This window comes from Rana temporaria, chromosome 1 (genome assembly GCF_905171775.1).
Source record: "Rana temporaria chromosome 1, aRanTem1.1, whole genome shotgun sequence".
NCBI classification, from domain to species: Eukaryota; Metazoa; Chordata; class Amphibia; order Anura; family Ranidae; genus Rana; species Rana temporaria.
The window spans coordinates 179,583,142-179,601,899 of record NC_053489.1 but is presented as its reverse complement, the minus strand read 5'-3'; the positions used below and the strand labels follow the sequence as shown (position 1 = coordinate 179,601,899).

At 42.6% G+C, this 18,758-nt stretch overlaps 1 protein-coding gene across 3 annotated transcripts in view; it reads left to right on the top strand.

Annotated features, from left to right (window-relative positions):
- CAMKK2 (calcium/calmodulin dependent protein kinase kinase 2) overlaps positions 1 to 18,758 on the top strand; it is a 188,661-nt gene that overhangs the window by 146,215 nt on the left and 23,688 nt on the right. For all 3 annotated transcript variants that reach the window (XM_040346824.1, XM_040346832.1, XM_040346842.1), the window contains exons 11-14: positions 2,190 to 2,243; positions 8,607 to 8,680; positions 10,035 to 10,122; positions 16,084 to 16,212. In XM_040346824.1, coding sequence (XP_040202758.1) covers positions 2,190 to 2,243; positions 8,607 to 8,680; positions 10,035 to 10,122; positions 16,084 to 16,212 — 345 coding nt within the window. The remainder of the gene's footprint in view (positions 1 to 2,189; positions 2,244 to 8,606; positions 8,681 to 10,034; positions 10,123 to 16,083; positions 16,213 to 18,758) is intronic.

The following is an 18,758-nucleotide window of genomic DNA, read 5'->3' as shown; positions in this document are numbered from 1 at the left end:
CCGATCTATTCAAAAGCTATATTTTCTGTTCAAACGCATGCAGCTGTGAATGAATGGAAACATGCAACATTTGACAATAAAGTGCATGATTGACCTGCCTTGCCTGCAAATGCAACCTATTAGGACATGCTATGTCCAAAGAAATGCAACACAAAGCAGGTCACATGCAGCCTCTGTGAAAAATGAAATATACTCGCGCTGAAAGTGAAACAAGTGAAAAAAATTGGAAAATCAAATATAATAATAATTGCAGCTGCTGTACACAAAGTGCTATACACTTGAATGAATGTAATAAAATAATTACAGTGCTCGCAAAAATGCATGGATAATTCAATTGAAAGAACTTCCAAAAATAACAGTAAAAATAAAAAAACATAAATTAAATAATCATGTTGAGATATTGCAAAACGTCCCAAATAAAAGCAACTTTATTTTGGACGTTTTGCAATATTTCAACATGATTATTTAATTGATGTTTATTTATTTTTACTGTTTTTTTTGGAGGTTTTTTCAATGGAATGATTCATGTACTCACAAAAGTAATTATTTTATTACATGCAGCCTATGAGCTGCCATGTGTACTGCTTAACGACTTAAGGACTGGAAGGATTTACCCACTTTCTGACCAGGCCATTGTACCCAAACAAAATTTATGTCCTTTTTTTCCTACAAATAGAGCTTTCTTTTGGTGGTATTTGTTCAATTTTGCCGTTTGTTATTTTTGGCGCTATAAACAAAAAACAATATTTTTTACTGTTTGCTATAATAAATATCCCAAGAAGATTTAAAAAAAAAAATTCTTCATCAGTTTAGGCCAATATGTATTCTCCATATTTTTGGTAAAAGAATTCACAATAAGCGTATATTGATTGGTTTGCGCAAAAGTTTTAGTGTCTACAAAATAGGGAATAGATTTATGGCATTTTTATATTGTCTTTATTTTTTTTTACTAGTAATGGCGACGATCAGTGATTTTTAGCGGTACTGCGACATTGCGGTGGACAAATTGGACACCTAACTGACATTTTTGACACTTTTTTGGGGACCAGTGACATTATTACAGTAATCGGTGATAAAAATATGCGCTGTTATTGTACTAATGACACTGGTAAAGAAGGGGTTAACATTGCACCTGTGATCTACTGATCGTGGGCGCAATGTTCTGCAGGCTCCTTACAAAAAGAATATCAAATCGCGTTTTTTTACCTGCAATAAAATGTGCATTTATAAAAAAAAAATCAAAAGGTAAACTTCTCCTTTAAGACTTCCTCTGTCCCTCAGGGTGAGAAAAAAAAATGATTTTTTCATGCACCATAAAATCCTTTTCATGTCCATTGAGGAACTTGGATCCCAGCCCTCTGTGTTTATGATCATGCTGTCAATATTGCTTGCTACAAACCTAGGGGGTGCTGGTGGTAGCAGGGGATATCATGGGCTGGTCTGCCACCTCATTGTATGTTGTTTGCAAATGTCCAGTCCTCCTGTAGGAGGCAGTAGGCAGCCAGAATAACCTGGAAGTTTGAGATTTCCTGTGGCCCTTAATGGACTCCTAAAAAGGATTGTAAGGATTTACTCACATAAATATAGCATAGATTTGCTATATATATATATATATATATATATATATATATATATATATATATATATATATATATATATATATATATATAATTTGTTTGGTATAGTTTTTACACTATTGAAAGTCTTTATTTCTTCTAAATCTGTATTTATCACCACCAAAATGGATCCATACTCTTCTCTTAACAGAAACCTCCTAGAAACTCAAATAACACAGGCTAATGGTAATTTAAGCAGTGATAATTTGTGCAATGATTATGGTGAGCTTGATTCTTTATAAAATATACTGCAAAAATCTTCAGGTACAGTTGACCCTGCAGTAAAATCAGTAGTGAATGGAAAAACCTCCAAAGCATTAAAATACCCATATAATCAATATAACGAAGGGATGTATGCTTTACAAAGCCACATGCTTTATATCTTATAGTGACCTTGACTGCTCCTTCTTTGATTAATATCTGCAGATAATTCACATGTATGCTCTGAGTAGGAGGTGTGGGAAAGTTGCCATGGATACAGAATCTTGTGATACAGTTTGCTGTGCATGGCAGGTGTACATTGTTGGCACATTAACACTTTAAAAACATTTTTCTTTTTTGCATTATTTACAGGCTCTGGATGTTTGGGCAATGGGAGTCACCTTGCACTGTTTTGTATTTGGCCAGGTATGTATTTTTATAAATCACTGTGTATGTATTAGGCCTCTTTCACATGGGGCAGATTCAATCTGCATCGGATCAACTCACAGATCCCCTACTGATCGGGGGAATGTGGGTGGATGACACATAGGCTCTGCTCTTTGGGTGGTTGAGAGTAAATGGACACAAGCACATTTACACCTGTCTGACCATAGGAATGAATGGACCTTCTGATCAGGTCTGCCTGAAAAACTGACACGTGGACCCCTTTAGAATGGCTGTGTGAAAGGGGCCTTATTCAGATACTGTATGATTCAATTTTCTCTGGTTTATTTTTAGAACACTATCTTGTAAGTTAACGACTGATCTCACATAGAGTGTAAGGTCAAACATTCCATAGGTATTCATTTTGCTATTTTTCAGCTTGTGTCAACTTGCATAATTAAATGCACTGGAAATAGACTTTAAAGGGTCACTAAAGGAAAAAAATGTTTTAGCTGAAATGACTGTTTACAGGGTATAGAGACATAATAGTTAACTGATTCCTTTTAAAAATGATTAAAAATAGATAAAAAACAATCATATAATGTGCCTGCAGTGTAGTTTCGTTTTTGCTGTTGTTTGCTGGTTCTCTGATGTACAGAGAGCCAATAGAGGGCAGTCAGCCAATAGAGAGCAGTGATACTTTGTCTAAAACTCCTCAGCACCAATCCAGTTTCGTTTTACACACAGTAATCACACCTCCTTGATTAGTGACCACAGAGAGAAATCTCCCAGTACTGTGGTGATCAGGAAACAGACAACCAGGAAGTGTCCAGAAAAGAGAGGATTTACAGCAACATCAAAGCAAAAACGAACAATGAGGACATGAAACCAGGACTGCAGTATGTTAAAGGAAGCTATTTAGCTAAAAAAAAAAATTCCTTTAGTGACCCTTTAATCACTTGCGTGTTACACATGCCCCAGAAAACGTAATTGAAGTACACAGGTTATATGTATTACACCCTATCCTTTCCTTCCTTCATGCACTTGCCAGTAATTCCTGGCTGTCGCTGTAAATAAAAAATGTTTTGAGCCACCAACATACATGCACATGCGTCGGGAGGGAGAGTCTCTTCCAGGATAGCCTTAGCATCAGTGGCGGTTCGTCCATAGAGGGCGCCGGAGCGCTGCCCCCTCTGGCTCTCGCACAGCCACTGAAATACATAGATTCATGCATTGCATGAATCTATGTATTTTCGCCGCTGCCGCCCACTATTCAGATGGCCGGATGATGAGCGCCGGCCACCTGAATAATGGCAGCTGGTTGGCTGTGTGGAAGTGCCTATCAGAGCCAGCGGATAAGACTGACAGGCGTCTCAGCCAATCAGGTTCACCAGTTCTGGTTGCCGGTAACCTGATTGGTTGAAGCGTCATCGAGGTCGGGAGAAGACATTGAGGGACGTGGAAGGGAGGATGGCTGGCCCCCAGAAAGGTAAATGTCGGGCAGGGGAAGGGGCATTTTACAGGGCACAGCGGCGACAATGGGTACAGCGGCGACAATGGGCACAGTGGCATCAATGGGCACAGTGGCAACAATTAAAGGGCACAGTGGCATCAATGGGCACAGTGGCGACAATTAAAGGGCACAGTGGCGACAATTAAAGGAAACCGTGGTGACAATTAAAGGGCACAGTGCCGACAATTGGCATAGTGGCGACAATTAAAAGGCACAGTGGTGACTATTAAAGGGCACAGTGGCGACAATTGATGGGCACAGTGGCTGCGTTTCATGGCATGGCACGGTGGTGACAATTGATGGGCACAGTGGCTGCGTTTGATGGCATGGCACAGTGGTGACAATTGGCACAGTGGCTGTGTTTGATGGCATGGCACAGTGACTGCGTTTGATGGCATGGCACAGTGGTGACAATTGATGGCACAGTTGCTGCGTTTGATGGCATGGCGCAGTGGTGACATTTGATGGCACAGTGGCTGCGTTTGATGGCATGGCACAGTGACTGCATTTGATGGCATGGCACAGTGGCTGCGTTTGATGGCAAGGCACAGTGGTTGCGTTTGATGGCATGGCACAGTTGCTGCGTTTGATGGCATGGCACAGTGGTAACAATTGATGGCACAGTGGCTGCATTTGATGGGCACAGTGAGGATGCAATTGTTTTTTTTTTTTCGTTTGCGCCCCCCCCAAAAATTTTGAGCACCAGCCGCTACTGCTTAGCATGAAAGAAGAGAATTCTTAGAAGGTGTTTTTTATGTTCGAGAATGCTTTGAAGCAGTGGCGGTGCATCCATAAAGGGTGCACAGACGCCGCTCCCTCTCTATCATCATAGATAGATTCATGCATTTCATTTATCTATGGTGGCCGCTGCCACCCCCTATTCAGGTGCCCGGCCCCTTTTTGGGCGCCGGGCACCTGAATTACAGCAGCGGGGTATTTTTTGGAAGCACCTAATTAGAGCCTTAGGCTTTAATAGGTGTCCAAAAAGGTGTTGTGTTAGGAAAGCAGATGAATATTCGCTTTCCTAACGTTGAACCGCCTCTCAGCCAATCAGGTGCTCGGGTCTGTTACCTGTCACCTGATTGGCTGAAACAACAGGCACTGTGATTGGATGCCTATCGGGGGGGCGTCCGAATTATAGCAGAGGACTGAAAGAGAGGATGGGAGAAGACATCGAGGCGCATGGAGGACATCGCCACCGTGACCCGCTGCCCCACTGAGACAGGTAAGTGCCGGGCGGATGGGGGATGCACAGTGGCAGCATTTGATGGAGACAGTAGCAGTAATTGATGGGCACACTGGCAGCAATTGATGGGCACACTGGCAGCAATTGATGGGCACACTGGCAGCAATTGATGGGCACAGTGGCGGCAATTGATGTGCACAGTGGCGGCAATTGATGGGCACAGTGGCAGCAATTGATGGGTACAGTAGCTGCGTTTAATGGCACAGTGGCGGCAATTCATGGGTACAGTGGCTGCATTTGATGGCACAGTGGTGGCAATTGATGGGCACAGTGGCTGCATTTGATGGCACAGTGGCTGCGTTTGATGGACACAGTATCTGCGTTTGAGCACAGTGGCTACTTTTTTTTTTTCAGTTTGTTTGCACCCCCCAATAATTTGGAGCACCAGCTGCCACTGCTTGGAAGACATTATGAAGGCCTTGGGATAGCTCAAGGAAGTTTGTAACTTCTGACCAATACCTGCAGATATGTATGCAGTTAAAAAATAAATCAATTCCTGTCTTTTCTTCTTTTCTTTGTTCTTTTTCTATGGCTTAAAGCATAGAAGTAGGTAGGGGGTGATAACCGGGGGAGGGCCCAGGTTATTGGCATCTTAACAAGGATAGATTATAACAGACTAGTGTAAAGGGGGCAGCGAAGAGGAGAGGTTAGTCTTCTTTTGGTTTTCTTATTATGTGTTAGAAATGATTAAAAGCAGGGCCTTTTTTCTCAGACAATAGGTGCAGGAACTCCCCCTTTCCGTGCCACCCCCTACCTACCTCCTACACTATTCTGTGGTTCCACCCCCTACCCACCTCCTACACTATTCTGTGGTTCCACCCCCTACCCAACACTCAGTGCTGCCCCTTTTAGAGAATACAGAACCAAGTAATAATTGTGGTCAGGGCCGATCCGCCCTATAGGCTCACTATGCAAGCCGCTTAGGGCCCCCCAAATTACTAGAGGCCCCGTCTGGTGAGAAGTCATTTTAGGCCCCTCACCCCCGCTTCTCAACTCACTGGCTGCATGGGAGAAGAGGTAAGAAGTCAGCACCCCCTGCTTCTCACTTTATGTAAGACTTTAATCTTTAATGTGACATGTCACTGTCGGCAGCGCCCCCCCCCAGCTTCTCAACTTGACAATGTGACATGTCATTTCATTTTGCTTAGGGCCCCAGGGAGGTCAGGATCGGCACTGATTGTGGTACTAAGTAATTTGTATGGAATTAGTTAATGATAGCAAGAAAAGCAGTAAAATAGATCCCATGCAGCCAGCAACAATAGATCCCCCCAGCAACAATGGACCACTAGCAACAAAATACCCATCCCCCAGCAACAAAAAAAATCCCCAGCAGCAATAACAGATCTCCCTGCAGCCTACATCAGTAGACCCCCCCAGCAACAATGGATCACCCGCAACAAAATACCCCCTCCCCATAGATCCCTCCCAGCAACAACTGACCACCATAGATCCCTTCCAGCAACAACTGACCCCTCAGCAACATAAGATCCACCCCTAGCAACAGTAGATCACCCACCAGCAACAATAGACCTTAGCAATAATAGACACTCCCCCGACCCGCAAAAATATATCCCATCCAGTGACAATAAATCCCCCCAGCAGCTAGCATCAATAGACCCTGAACCCCATTACATACATTCAGTGCTAGAGGTGCCGGAACTGCGTTCCCCCGCGTTCCTGCTGAAAAAAAGCCCTGATTAAAAGTCAATGTAAAGAAAAGATATCTTTGTTTAAGAAGAACAGAATTGTGGTAAAGATGTATACTGTTCAATGGCGATGTTTAATTGTCCTTGTATAAGAATAACAAAAAAAAATGTAATAAAGAATTTATAAAAAAAAAAGAAGAGCTCAATGGCCACCAAATCAAATGTTTTTACTTATGTTTATTGCTGATGAATACGGCAAAGTAAATTTTATTGGTGGAACTCCGCTTTAAGATTTTTCACTTTTTTTTAAGCCTCGTAGAATTGCCTGTTGTGTAAGGCAGAAAGAACTGGCTAAATATTTTTTTTTGTTCTATTGGACAATGCCTATATGTGCATAAAAGCCAGTTTAACTGATTGGGCAAGAAGCCATGAAGCATAAGCTGGTGGGTGAGTGAACTGTCTTTTTGGGTAACTTTCTGTTGGATTCTAAACCTTAAAGCGGAACTAAACCCTTCTACTTTTCAGCCAAATAACCTGCCATCTTAGTCGCTGTTTGATCTGCATCTACCATGGAGCTGCACATGTGATCAGTTATGACACCAGTCATTCGATGGCATGACATTTTGGTTGACCGCACAAGCAGATGTGACAGTTAGCATTCCCAGTATGCCGTATTTTCCAGAGATCAGCTTGCTGTAAACAATCTATTAATATGTGGGAATGTTGGAAGTAAACTTCCTTTACTGGCTTTTCCCTATAGGTAAGCCTATAATAAAGCTTACATATAAGTCAGGGGTGTCCAAACTTTTTTCAAAGAGGGCCAGATTTAATGAAGTGAACATGCGCGAGGGCCGACCATTTTGCCTGACATTCTTCGAACCATTATAATTAAATGCAAATTAACTAATACACTGCCCAACAATAATTATTTTTCCTTTGTGGTTAAGAGTCCAAGGATGAGCTCAGGCGTGTTATTTGGATATACTGTATTTATTGGTGTATAACACGCAAATTTTAAATCAAGAACTGTGAAGCAAAATAAGTCAGGTCAGTGCCCATCAATGCAGCCTAATGAGTGCCCATCTGCAGCCTCGCCATTGCCATGAATGCAGCCTCGCCATTGCCATGAATGCAGCCTCGCCATTGCCAAGAATGCAGCCTCGCCATTGCCATGAATGCAGCCTCTAAATGCGATGCTCAGGGATTTGTTGGGGGCTACAAAAGAGATACATGTCCAAATTACCAGTGGGGCCGCATTAAACCGGAACGCGGGCCACAATTGGCCAAGGGCTGGACTTTGGACATGCCTGATAATAGTAGTGTAAATATCTCCTAAACCTATACCGTTTAGGAGATATTTACATTACATGCAGCCAGTGACATCACTGGTGCATGCACTCTGAAGGAAGGGCCATCCGGGCCGTGAACGGTGGCTCCCGCGGGAGTGACGTCATCGCAGCTTCGGCCAGTCACAGGGCTGGAGCCTGTGAACCCCGAAAGCAAGATGGGTGAAGATAGAAGCAGCTGCAGCACTGACATTGCGGTGCTGGGACAGCTTCGTTTTAAGGTAAGTTTCATATAATGTGCTAGTATGCGATGGATACTAGCACATTATGACTTTACCTTGCAGGGGGGGGGGGGAGCATCTCATTGCAAGTCTGTGACTCACTGGGAACAGTGCACTCCCTGTGTGGCTGATATTTCTCCAGCCACCGAGAGCTGATCACACTACAAATCTCTGTATATAACAAACATATGGAGGCGCAAGCTTGTAAAAATGTGAAATTCACATTTTCAATAATGTAAACAATGTAATACTAACTCTAACTGCAGTGACAGAAAACAATTCTGTACTTTCCCTGTAAGTAACTTATATTGTATATAAACTGGAGTATAAAAACACGCATTCCAAGCCTAAAATATTTATAAATGTATTTGCCTCTGTTTGTAAATCACATTGGTGCTGCATAATATGTTTACTGACATCTTGATGTTTTCAGTGTCCATTTATGGATGAGAGGATTTTATCCCTCCACGTCAAGATAAAAAATCAGCCACTGGAAATTCCAGACCAGTAAGTCACACTGTCCTGTTTGTAGTGTGGTAGTCACTTAACAGTAAGGAAAATACTAGTAATACAAGTAGAAACTGATCTGATTGGTTATTGTGAGCATCACATAGACAATCGGGGGTATTCATAAAGTTTATCGTAGAGAGCCAATTCATGTATCTATATTAAGGCCATTGGTGCTTTGTGGTGCCGCTCTAGGCTAAGGTGTAGAGCCCCGTTGACACTCAGGATGGCAGGGATGCAAGCGTAAAAAAACTCATCCAGTGAGCAATGAACATTTGAGCATGAATCCGCCGCTCCCCATAGCCAGTCCTAGTATGGATGAATACATGTTAAAGCCTCAATCAATGTCACTCCTCAGGCCACGCCCCTGACATGTTTCACCCCACCCACCGGGGCTTAATCATAGAGGTGTGGCATTGACGGAGGCATATGTATAACATACATACATACTAGGACCGGCTATAGAGAGAATTGGTTTCATACTCAAACAATTTATGTACCTGGTATATGAATTTGTCCGTGTCTGCACTGAGGAAGGAATATCCACACTCCTTTTCTAGTGCACTCACTCCCACCATACCCCCCACGGCTACTGTGCTGTGCCCGTCACACTGATCGGCACTTGGCGAGTTCTAAGCTGGGTGCTCACTGACCAAAAACAGTCAGTTTGGCAGTTACCGGCCGACTTTCAGCTGGTGTATACTGCTCCTCGTCCAACAGAAGCTGGTCTTGCAACTGGAAAATCAGAAGCCACGTTAATCATCATCAGTGTTCATTTTGACATCAAATTTCGATTTAGTCATAGTCTAGGGAAGGGGGGGGGGGGTGATCCCCCTGTCACAGTACATTAGCACAGCAGGGAGATCGCTGTACTATCATCGTTGGTACAGTGACCTCCTCCGTTTTTTTTTTTTTTTTTTCAATCAGCCTGCTGGGGTGAGTGATAAAAAAACGTATCGTGTGTACCAGGCATTATACTAGTGGTGGGAGGAGGCTAATGGAGAACTGATAGACTAATTCCCCATCAGGTCTGTTCCACTTTTGACAGTGCATGGGAGTGGGCGTATCCATAATTGCTACTCAGTCCAATGTTGGCTTTCAAATCTGCCCACTGCTGTGCACTACCTGAATTTGCTGCACATTACCAACACTGGTGCAAATGCTAGTCTGAATTAAATGCAGGTAGTTCAAACAGAACTATAAACTGTCATTGGGGACTTTCTGGATTCCCCTAAATGTTATTTACAGCATCTACAAAGCATCCCCAAAGCCCATGTTACATGCCAGGGTTACTGTACAGTAATTAAAAAACTCAACAACAGCTTTTACTAATCTTTTTTTTTTTTTTTAACAGGCCAGAAATATCAGATGACCTAAGGGATCTAATTGTTAGGATGCTGGATAAAACCCCAGAATCTAGGCTTACTGTACCTGATATAAAGGTGAGCTTAATGTTCATCTCCGTTATTTATTCATATAGAGGTGCTGCAACATGTTCCTAATCCCATATGCAGGCAGTCCCTGAGTTGCAAACATCCGACTTACATACGACTCATACCCACAAACTAGGAGGAAACAGGAAGTGAGAGGAAATCTACCCCTAGGAAGGAAATTCACTCCTGTAAAGCCCTGTACACACGCTCGGTTTTCTCAGCGGTAAAAAGTCTGCAGAGAAAACCGAGGGGAAAGCCGAGAACCCGGCAGGAAAACTGCCAAGAGGCTTTGGTCGGGAATCCCGGCTGTGTGTATGCTCCATCGGCACTGCCTCGCAGTGTTTCCCATAGGAAAGTAGTAGATCTGGCGGGAAAAAAAACGCTGGGAATCCTGACAGGAAAATAGAGAGCAGGTTCTCTATTTTCCAGACGGGATTCCTGGCTGTATTCCTGTCGGGAAAACTGCGAGGAAACATACACACGTTCGGTTTTCCTGACCAAAAGCTTTTCTGGCAGTTTTCCTGCTTTATGCCGCGTACACACGATCATTTTTCGGCATGAAAAAAAAACGTTGTTTTTATAAAATGTAATTTTAAATGATCGTGTGTGGACTTCACATCATTTTTCAGGTTCTGAAAAACGAAAAAAAAAAAAAATTGAACATGCTGCATTTTTTAACGTCGTTTTAAACAATGTCGTTTTTCGGGTTGTAAAAAATGATCGTGTGTGGGCTAAAGCGATGTTAAAAACCTGCGCATGTTTAGAAGGAAGTTATTAGACGGGAGCGCTCATTCTGGTAAAACTACCGTTCATAATGGATAATCAGCTAAAGCAGCCCAAAGGCGAATGCAACTTCCCCTTTAAAGTGCCGTCGTACGTGCTTTGCTAGATCATTTTTCAAAACGATGGTGTGTGGGCAACGCCGTTTTAATGATGAAGTTGGAAACATTTTGTTTTTTTCAACATCCTGAAAAACAAAGTTTTTTTTTCATGCTGAAAAATGATCGTGTGTACGCGCCAATAGAGTTATCATGGGAAAAAGGTGTCTCCACTGAAGCTTTATCACCAATCCTTATTTCCACAACAACCCAAAATGTCCAAAAACCCATTGTCACAGGGACAGAAACTGAGGTGAAATCTTCAGAACAGGGTTACAGACAGCAAAACAAACTGTACTGGGGTGTTAACCCTTCCCTATGTTATCAAATAACTTAAACATTTTTACACTTAAATATACCTGTTTCAACTTACATACGAACTCAACCTAAGAACAAACCTACAGAACCTGTGGAGAGAAAAGACATCCTGGACTGCCGCACTCTGTTCCAGGAGATAAAATCCAAAAAAGTAATCCAAAACAATCCAAAAGCAATCAGTGACAGAAAGTATACATGCAGGGATCAATGGCTGACACGTTTCACATTATTATTCGATGCTTACTCATAGCTGGAGTGTGTAGGAACCAAAGTGTGTATATAAAGGGAACATAGGATTATTCTCCACCAATCTAAGCTATTGTTCACAACGTTAAGTAGACACATAATTGGATCCAGCACACTTCAAGGTCAGAAAGCACCTGTGTAGTAAACAATATAAACTAAATCACACAATACAAGATTAAACTACAAATACATTAAAAAGTAAAAATAAGGATAAAGGAGGGTCTATAACAGGGATATGCAATTAGCGGACCTCCAGCTGTTGCAAAACTACAAGTTCCATCATGCCTCTGCCTCTGGGTGTCATGCTTGTGGCTGTCAGTCTTGCTATGCCTCATGGACTTGTAGTTCTGCAACAGCTGGAGGTCCGCTAATTGCATATCCCTGTTCTATAAAAATACTTAATGGGCCAGATCCACAAAGAACTTACAGCGGCGTATCTATTGATACGCCGCGTAAGTTCTACGATGCGCAGTCGTATCTTTGTTTTGTATCCACAAAACAAGATACGCCTGAATCTGGGCTAGATCCGACTGATGTACGTCTTAGTACGCCGTCGGATCTAAGGTGCATATTTACGCTGGCCACTAGGTGGTGCTTCCGCGTCGAGTATGCAAATTAGCTAGATACGCCGATCCTCAAATGTACGTCCGCCCGGCGCATTTTTTGACATCGTTTACGTAAGGCTTTTTTCGGCGTAACGTTACCCCTGCCTCTATGAGGCGTACGCAATGTTAAGTATGGACGTCGGGACAGCGTCGAATTTTCAGTCTGATCAAAGAAGATTACGTTCAATTAAAGAAAATTAAAAATAATGTAATGTTAAAATTGTTATATTAATAAACATAGTTGTTGAATAACTGGTAATGACATTTGTCGTTTAGCGCATCTATAATAAAAGAGCGGTACTTTCTCTTTCATTGCGTCCTGCTTCACCTATCACAGGGGATTGGAGGTTTGGAGTGGTACTTTCTCTTTCAAACCTACAGAACCTATCGTGTTTGTAACCCAGGAACTGCCTGTATAGCAAGGAGAGGATTACACATGCAACTGACGTGTGCATGCATTTCAAAGCTGAGCTGTAACCAGTGAGCCAATTCATAAATGATACTTCAGATATCCCAGTATACTAAAACAGTATACCTTATAACAAACCACTTGTACATGGTACACCCTAGAATAATCTTTTCTTACCGCAGCTGCTTTTACTCCACAGAGTCACCAGGACCAACAGTCAGTTTGGCCACCTGGTCCCACTCTCTGCTGCTGAACTGCAGACAGCTGCTATGTAAATGCAAGTGGCTAATTATGTTTGGAGGCTCTTTGTTAAAAATGTTGTAACATTGTTAGTGTTACATTGTAGTTAGACCTGTTCTTCTGTGTACAGATCAACGGAGTGTATTTTGTTCTGCACATAATGTAATTTTTCCTTTTTTTTTTCTTGATTCATTTCTTAAACTTTTTTTATGCTGTGGTTTGTTTGCTTTTTTTGCATCACATTGAATTTAAAAAACAGAATGTTTAAAAAGGTCCTTTATTTCATATGTAAATTACATACCAAGCTTTTTATCAGAATTTAATTTGAGTGTCATTAAAAACAGTACAACTCTCAGAAGAAAAAAAAAAAAATTTTTATACACAGTTATCTTATTTAAAACTATGAACTACCTTTTTATGTCTTTAGATAGCTCAGAGACTAAAATTATTTTTACAAGACAATAGGAAGAAAAGAATGATTGCAGAAATAATTGGCCCCTGAGGAAATGTAAACGTTTGAATAGATAAGGGGCATAGAGATAAAGGAGCTGAGGTGGTTAGTATCACATCTAGAATAAACATTTCTTCCTTTTGTCAAAAATGTTGCTAAGGAAACTAGCTGTGTGTTTAAAGCAAAACCCAAAAATGTTAATATATTTTAGCTTACCTTAAATGTGGTGGCTGCTTTCTTTTTCTTTTTTCAGGCTTGTCTCCTTTAATTCCACATGGTGACTCTGCCAGTAATGTACTTCCGGTCCTGGTATCTCTACGCTCACTGTACTCTTGTCCATAACATAGATGAGTGGGATCCTGTAGTTCACATGAACATCACAGGCTGAGAGCACAGGAATTTATCAGACATCAACATTTTTGGCAAGATCAACAAGTATTTTTGCACTTTTCAAATACTGTATTTATTGGCGTATAACACTCACTTTTTTACCCTGAAAATAGAGGGTAAACTGTGCCTGCGTGTTATACACAGAGGGTTGTGGAACGTTTTTTTCCTGAAACTTCCCCCTTAAAGTTAGGGTGCGTGTTATACCCCCGTGCGTGTTATACACCGATAAATACGGTAGATATAATAAAACAATTTCAATAGTATAGTTAACAGACCAAAAACGATATATAAAGATAGATGACCCTGGCCATATTCCCCCATCACACATTTGAGGTGAATGCAGGGACCCTCCCTGTTGTGTCATTGTACTATGACAGCTGAGTCAGCTGGACTTCTGTGCTGTCAGAATACACTGACCAGTGTTGCAGTCTATTGGCTGCAGCACTGGTCAAACTAAAACTTTCCAGCAAGCCCATTCATGAGCAGTCAATCAGTAGATTGACTGCTCTCGAACAGTACCATGTATAGATGGATCGAAATTCGGCTTGTCCCTCTTGAGCCATCTGTGACTAGCTTAAAGTGGAGGTCCACTTTTTAACCTGTACCTACAGATAAGCCTATAATAAGGCTTACCTGTAGGTAGAGTGAATATCTCCTAAACTTGCACTGTTTGTACGGGATACAGCTAGTGAAGTCACTGGCACATGCGCTCTGAAGGGATGGCATACATGTGCTGTACCGGTGCCCGCGAACCTGGAAGGAAGACCAGGTGAAGATAGAAGCTTCGGGAGCTGTGACAGCACTGTGCTGCAGGGCTCTGTGTGTAGGTATGGCTGTCATAATGTGCTAATATGCAGTGCATACTAGTGCATTATGACTTAAACCTGCAGGGAGCCTCATTATATTTTTGTTGTTCATTATTCGAGTTTTCATTCAAATCCTAACAATTGGGGGGTGGCTTATTGATGGCAGCGTGGGGACATGCTGACTGGGGCTGAGACTGGTAATCACCCGTCGGATTGATCAGGCGAGCCTTTCTTTAATGCCGGGGGACTGTAAACGCCCACTGGCCACTGGGGAGCTGAGGGGACCAGAGATCACCCATTATTTTTTGTGGCAGCACGCTGTCTCTTCTCCCATGGCTCCAGCCAAGATGGCCCCACTGCGATACACTCCGGAAAGCACCGCCACTATTCGCAACAGTAAGAGAGGCACACAGGCAGCGGCTGGGGACTCTCTCTCACACCTTTCCAGGGATCGGCCACACTCCCCTATATTATTCCCAGGCCTGCCTGCTCAGATTCACAGCCTGCATTGGAGAGCATGGTGAGGTCAGGTAGGCACTCTGGGACATTGTTGCTGGACTGCCTACCAAAGAAGACCTCCAGGCCATGGCTGCCTCAATTGTGAATGCCCTCACACGGGAGCTCCATGACCTCTGCCATCAGGTGGACACTGTTGAGAAGCAGGTGACGGACCTGGAGTCATTCACAAGTGCCACAGATGCCCGCATCACCACCCTGGAGAAGGAACAACAGGCCTTTCGCCGCCATCGTGTTGAAGTCCAACTGCCGCTTGATGGTGGGGAAAATTAAAGTAGACGCAATAATCTGCGACTTCGCAGCATTCCGGAGGCTACTATGGGCCCGGACCTACGCACCACATTGATAGCCATTTTAAACCAGGTCCTGGGCAAACCTCCTACTTCGGAGCTAAAGCTGGACAAGGTCCTCAGAGTGCTGGGTCCCAGGGCGCCTCCCATGGCCGTGCTCCTTCGGACCTACCACGAGACGCGATCTGTAGGGTGCATTTTTTCGCTATCAAAAAAGAGATCCTGTTGGCTTGGTCAAGGGGCCCCATTGACTTTGACAGAGCCATGATTCGGATCTACCCTGAAGTCTCCAGGCAAACATTGACCCTACAGGACCTTCAAGTACTATCTCCCGTTAAGTTTAAAAAGTTCTCATTTTAAGTTCCTTAACTTTATTATATCTTTCTATACTGTTTTTGCATTTAAGTACATATGTCCTGGGTCTTTCATATGATTGCTTGCTGGGCACCCCAGTGTGATGCACTGTCCATTATCTTTGCAACAGTGATAGTCTTTTCTTTCATGACCAACTAATGTGCAGCGCTGGGCATGTTTGTCTGACTTTGCTTATGAGACCCTTTCTGTATTATCTGTCTGTGATATTGTTATTATTGCATAGCTTTGCTTTTGACTGTAACTTTCTTTTGAAAAATAAAGGAATTACATAAAAAAAAAATTGTATTTTGGACATGTGTAATAAAATAAAACATGGTAAAGCTATACATCTTAAACATATGTACAAGTTTCTGTGCATGCATGCCAGGTAAATGTTAAAGCCCTACAAGTATTTATAGTGTGTTATTTTTACAATGCTTAAATGCTACATCTTTTTCTATTTTAAGCTGCACCCATGGGTCACCAAGCATGGCGCAGAGCCTCTTCCAAGTGAGGATGAGAACTGCACTCTGATAGAGGTCACTGAGGAAGAAGTGGAGAACTCAGTAAAGCACATCCCCAGCTTGGCTACAGTGGTATGTCTACAGACTGCTTTGTGCTATTATTGTTTGCATTGTCTCCTGTTCACTGTTATGCCGCGTACACACGACCGTTTTTCATGACGAGAAAAATTCTATTTTTTAAATTGGTCATTAAAAACGATTGTGTGTAGGCCCCAGAGCATTTTTCTAGACGAGAAAATGGGCATTAAAAATTTAGAACCTATTTTTTCTCTATGTTTTTCACGTCGTCGTTTTTCTCGTCGTGAAAAATGGTCGTGTGTAAGCTTTAACGACTTGGGAAAAAAAACGTGCATGCTCACAAGCAAGTTATGAGATGGGAAATTTGCACAATCAGCCCAAAGTGTAGCGCCATTCGAATGGAACTTCCCCTTTATAGTGCCGTTGTACGTCACCGTGCTTTGCTCGAGCATTTTTTTGTATGCAAGGCAGGCTTGACAAGAATCACATCGAGAAAAACTTCTTTTTTTCCATGACATTAAAAACAGTCGTGTGTACGCGGCATCAGAATAAGAAAATCGTATATTGTTTGGCCAACCTGTTTCCTTTAGATTTACCCTAAACTACGTAGTGCATGGGCCTGCCAGATTGCATACATCTTGAAAGTGTTTAGGTATGGTTTTGGTAAATGTAAATCAAAATTGTATAATGTATGGCCAGCCTTAATCAGGCCACACTGCACAGCTTGTTTGATATACAGTTCATATCACTCAGCAGGGGTTAAGGCATCACTCCTCCCAAGACCTCCTGCTCTCTATCTCCCTTGTCACCCCCTCCCATGCTCTCCTCCAGGACTTCTTCTGAGCCTCTCCTATCTTCTGGAATGCTCTACCCCAATCTGTCCGACTATCTCCCTGATAAGTCATCACTTCAGAGAAGCCTATCTGGTCCCCATCTAACAACTGTACATTTATTTTCTCCATCAGCACACCCCCCACAGTTATTACCTCCTGTATCTCTTGACCCTCCCTCTTAGATAGTAAGCACTAATGAGCAGGGCCCTCTGATTCCTTGTGTATTAAAGTGTATTGTGTTTGTACTGTCTACCCTCAAGTTGTAAAGCGCTGCATAAACTGGCCCTATATAAATACTATATAATAATGAAAAAAATGTAGTAGTAGAGTTATTGCCCATAGTGACTAGTGCACTATTTTCTTTTCCCCAGTTCTGTATAAGACCTCTTTCAGCCCTGGTTCACACTGGGTACGATTTGGAACGATTTGAGATGCGATTTGACATGTCAAATCGCATCTCAAATCGGCGGCAATTGTCGGCAATGGCACTGTCCTAATCAGTGCGACGCTGCATCTGCGATTTCAAAAAGTAGTTCCTGCACTACTTTTTGCGATTTTGGGCCGCGATTTACATTAAATTGCGGGCGAAATCGCGGTAAAATCGCGCATTTTACCGCGATTTTGAATTCGCAGCAGTGTGAACCTAGGCTCACACTGGGAAGTTTTTCAGGCACTTTTGGGCTAAAAATAGTGCCTGTAAAGCGCCTTAAAAACATCTCCCCTGCAGTTGCAGTGTGAAAGGCTGAGTGCTTTCACACTGGGGCGATGCGCTAGCAGAACGTTAAAAAAATATCCTGCAAGCAGCATCTCTGGGGCGGTGAAGGAGCGGTATATACACTGCTCCTGCCCATTGGAATGAATGGGCACCGCTGCCGGCAGCGGCGATACACGGGCACATTTAACCCTTTATTCAGCCGCTAGCGGGGGTTAAAGGTGCGCCGCTAGCGGCCGTATAGCACAGCTAAAATGACGGTAAAGCACTGCTAAAACTAGCAGCGTTTTACCATCAACGCCCGCAGCCCCAGTGTGAAAGCAGCCTAATAGATAAAAGGAAGTACACTTCTGTTTTTTTGTCAGTATTATAGAAGGGCTCTTGTGTACATTCAGCTTTACTCTCATGGATCATGTCCCCGGAAAATCTCCACAATGGCACATACAGCAAAACAAATGTGTTTTTAACCCTTCCCTACTCAATCCAAAATTATAAAGAAACATTTTTGAATGAAGGTTTACTTTACATGAGCTTTCTAACAGCAGCCCACAAATCCTTACATTAACACTGGCCTTTTTGGCAAATGTCAGGTTGCTGTCCATGATGATTACTTATGTCATCCATACTTGATTACCAGTTCTGACAAAGCAATCATGATAGTATAGAGACGCTGGTCCATTTATTACTGAGCCCAATGACATTTCCAGGTCTCCTGCAACATATGCTGAGCATACCTCCACATCCATAACTCTTACATTTTGTATTGTCTCTTTGAAACCTAGTTGTTTTGTACCAGCAACAACTGTTTTATTCCCTATTTTATCTTTCTATGTATATCTATTGTAGAGAAAGCACGTAGGGTTCATCTCCATCTCCATCCTTGCCCTCTTCCTAATAAATAATAAGGCTATCAACGCACCAAACATCAGACCTACACAGTTTTTTCTATGCCGCGCACCACGACTCTTGGTAGTATGTTACTGTGTGATGCAATGCAAGTGCATTCCTTTAATGTGTTAGAATACCATTGAAAATGAATAGCCATGCAATGCCCT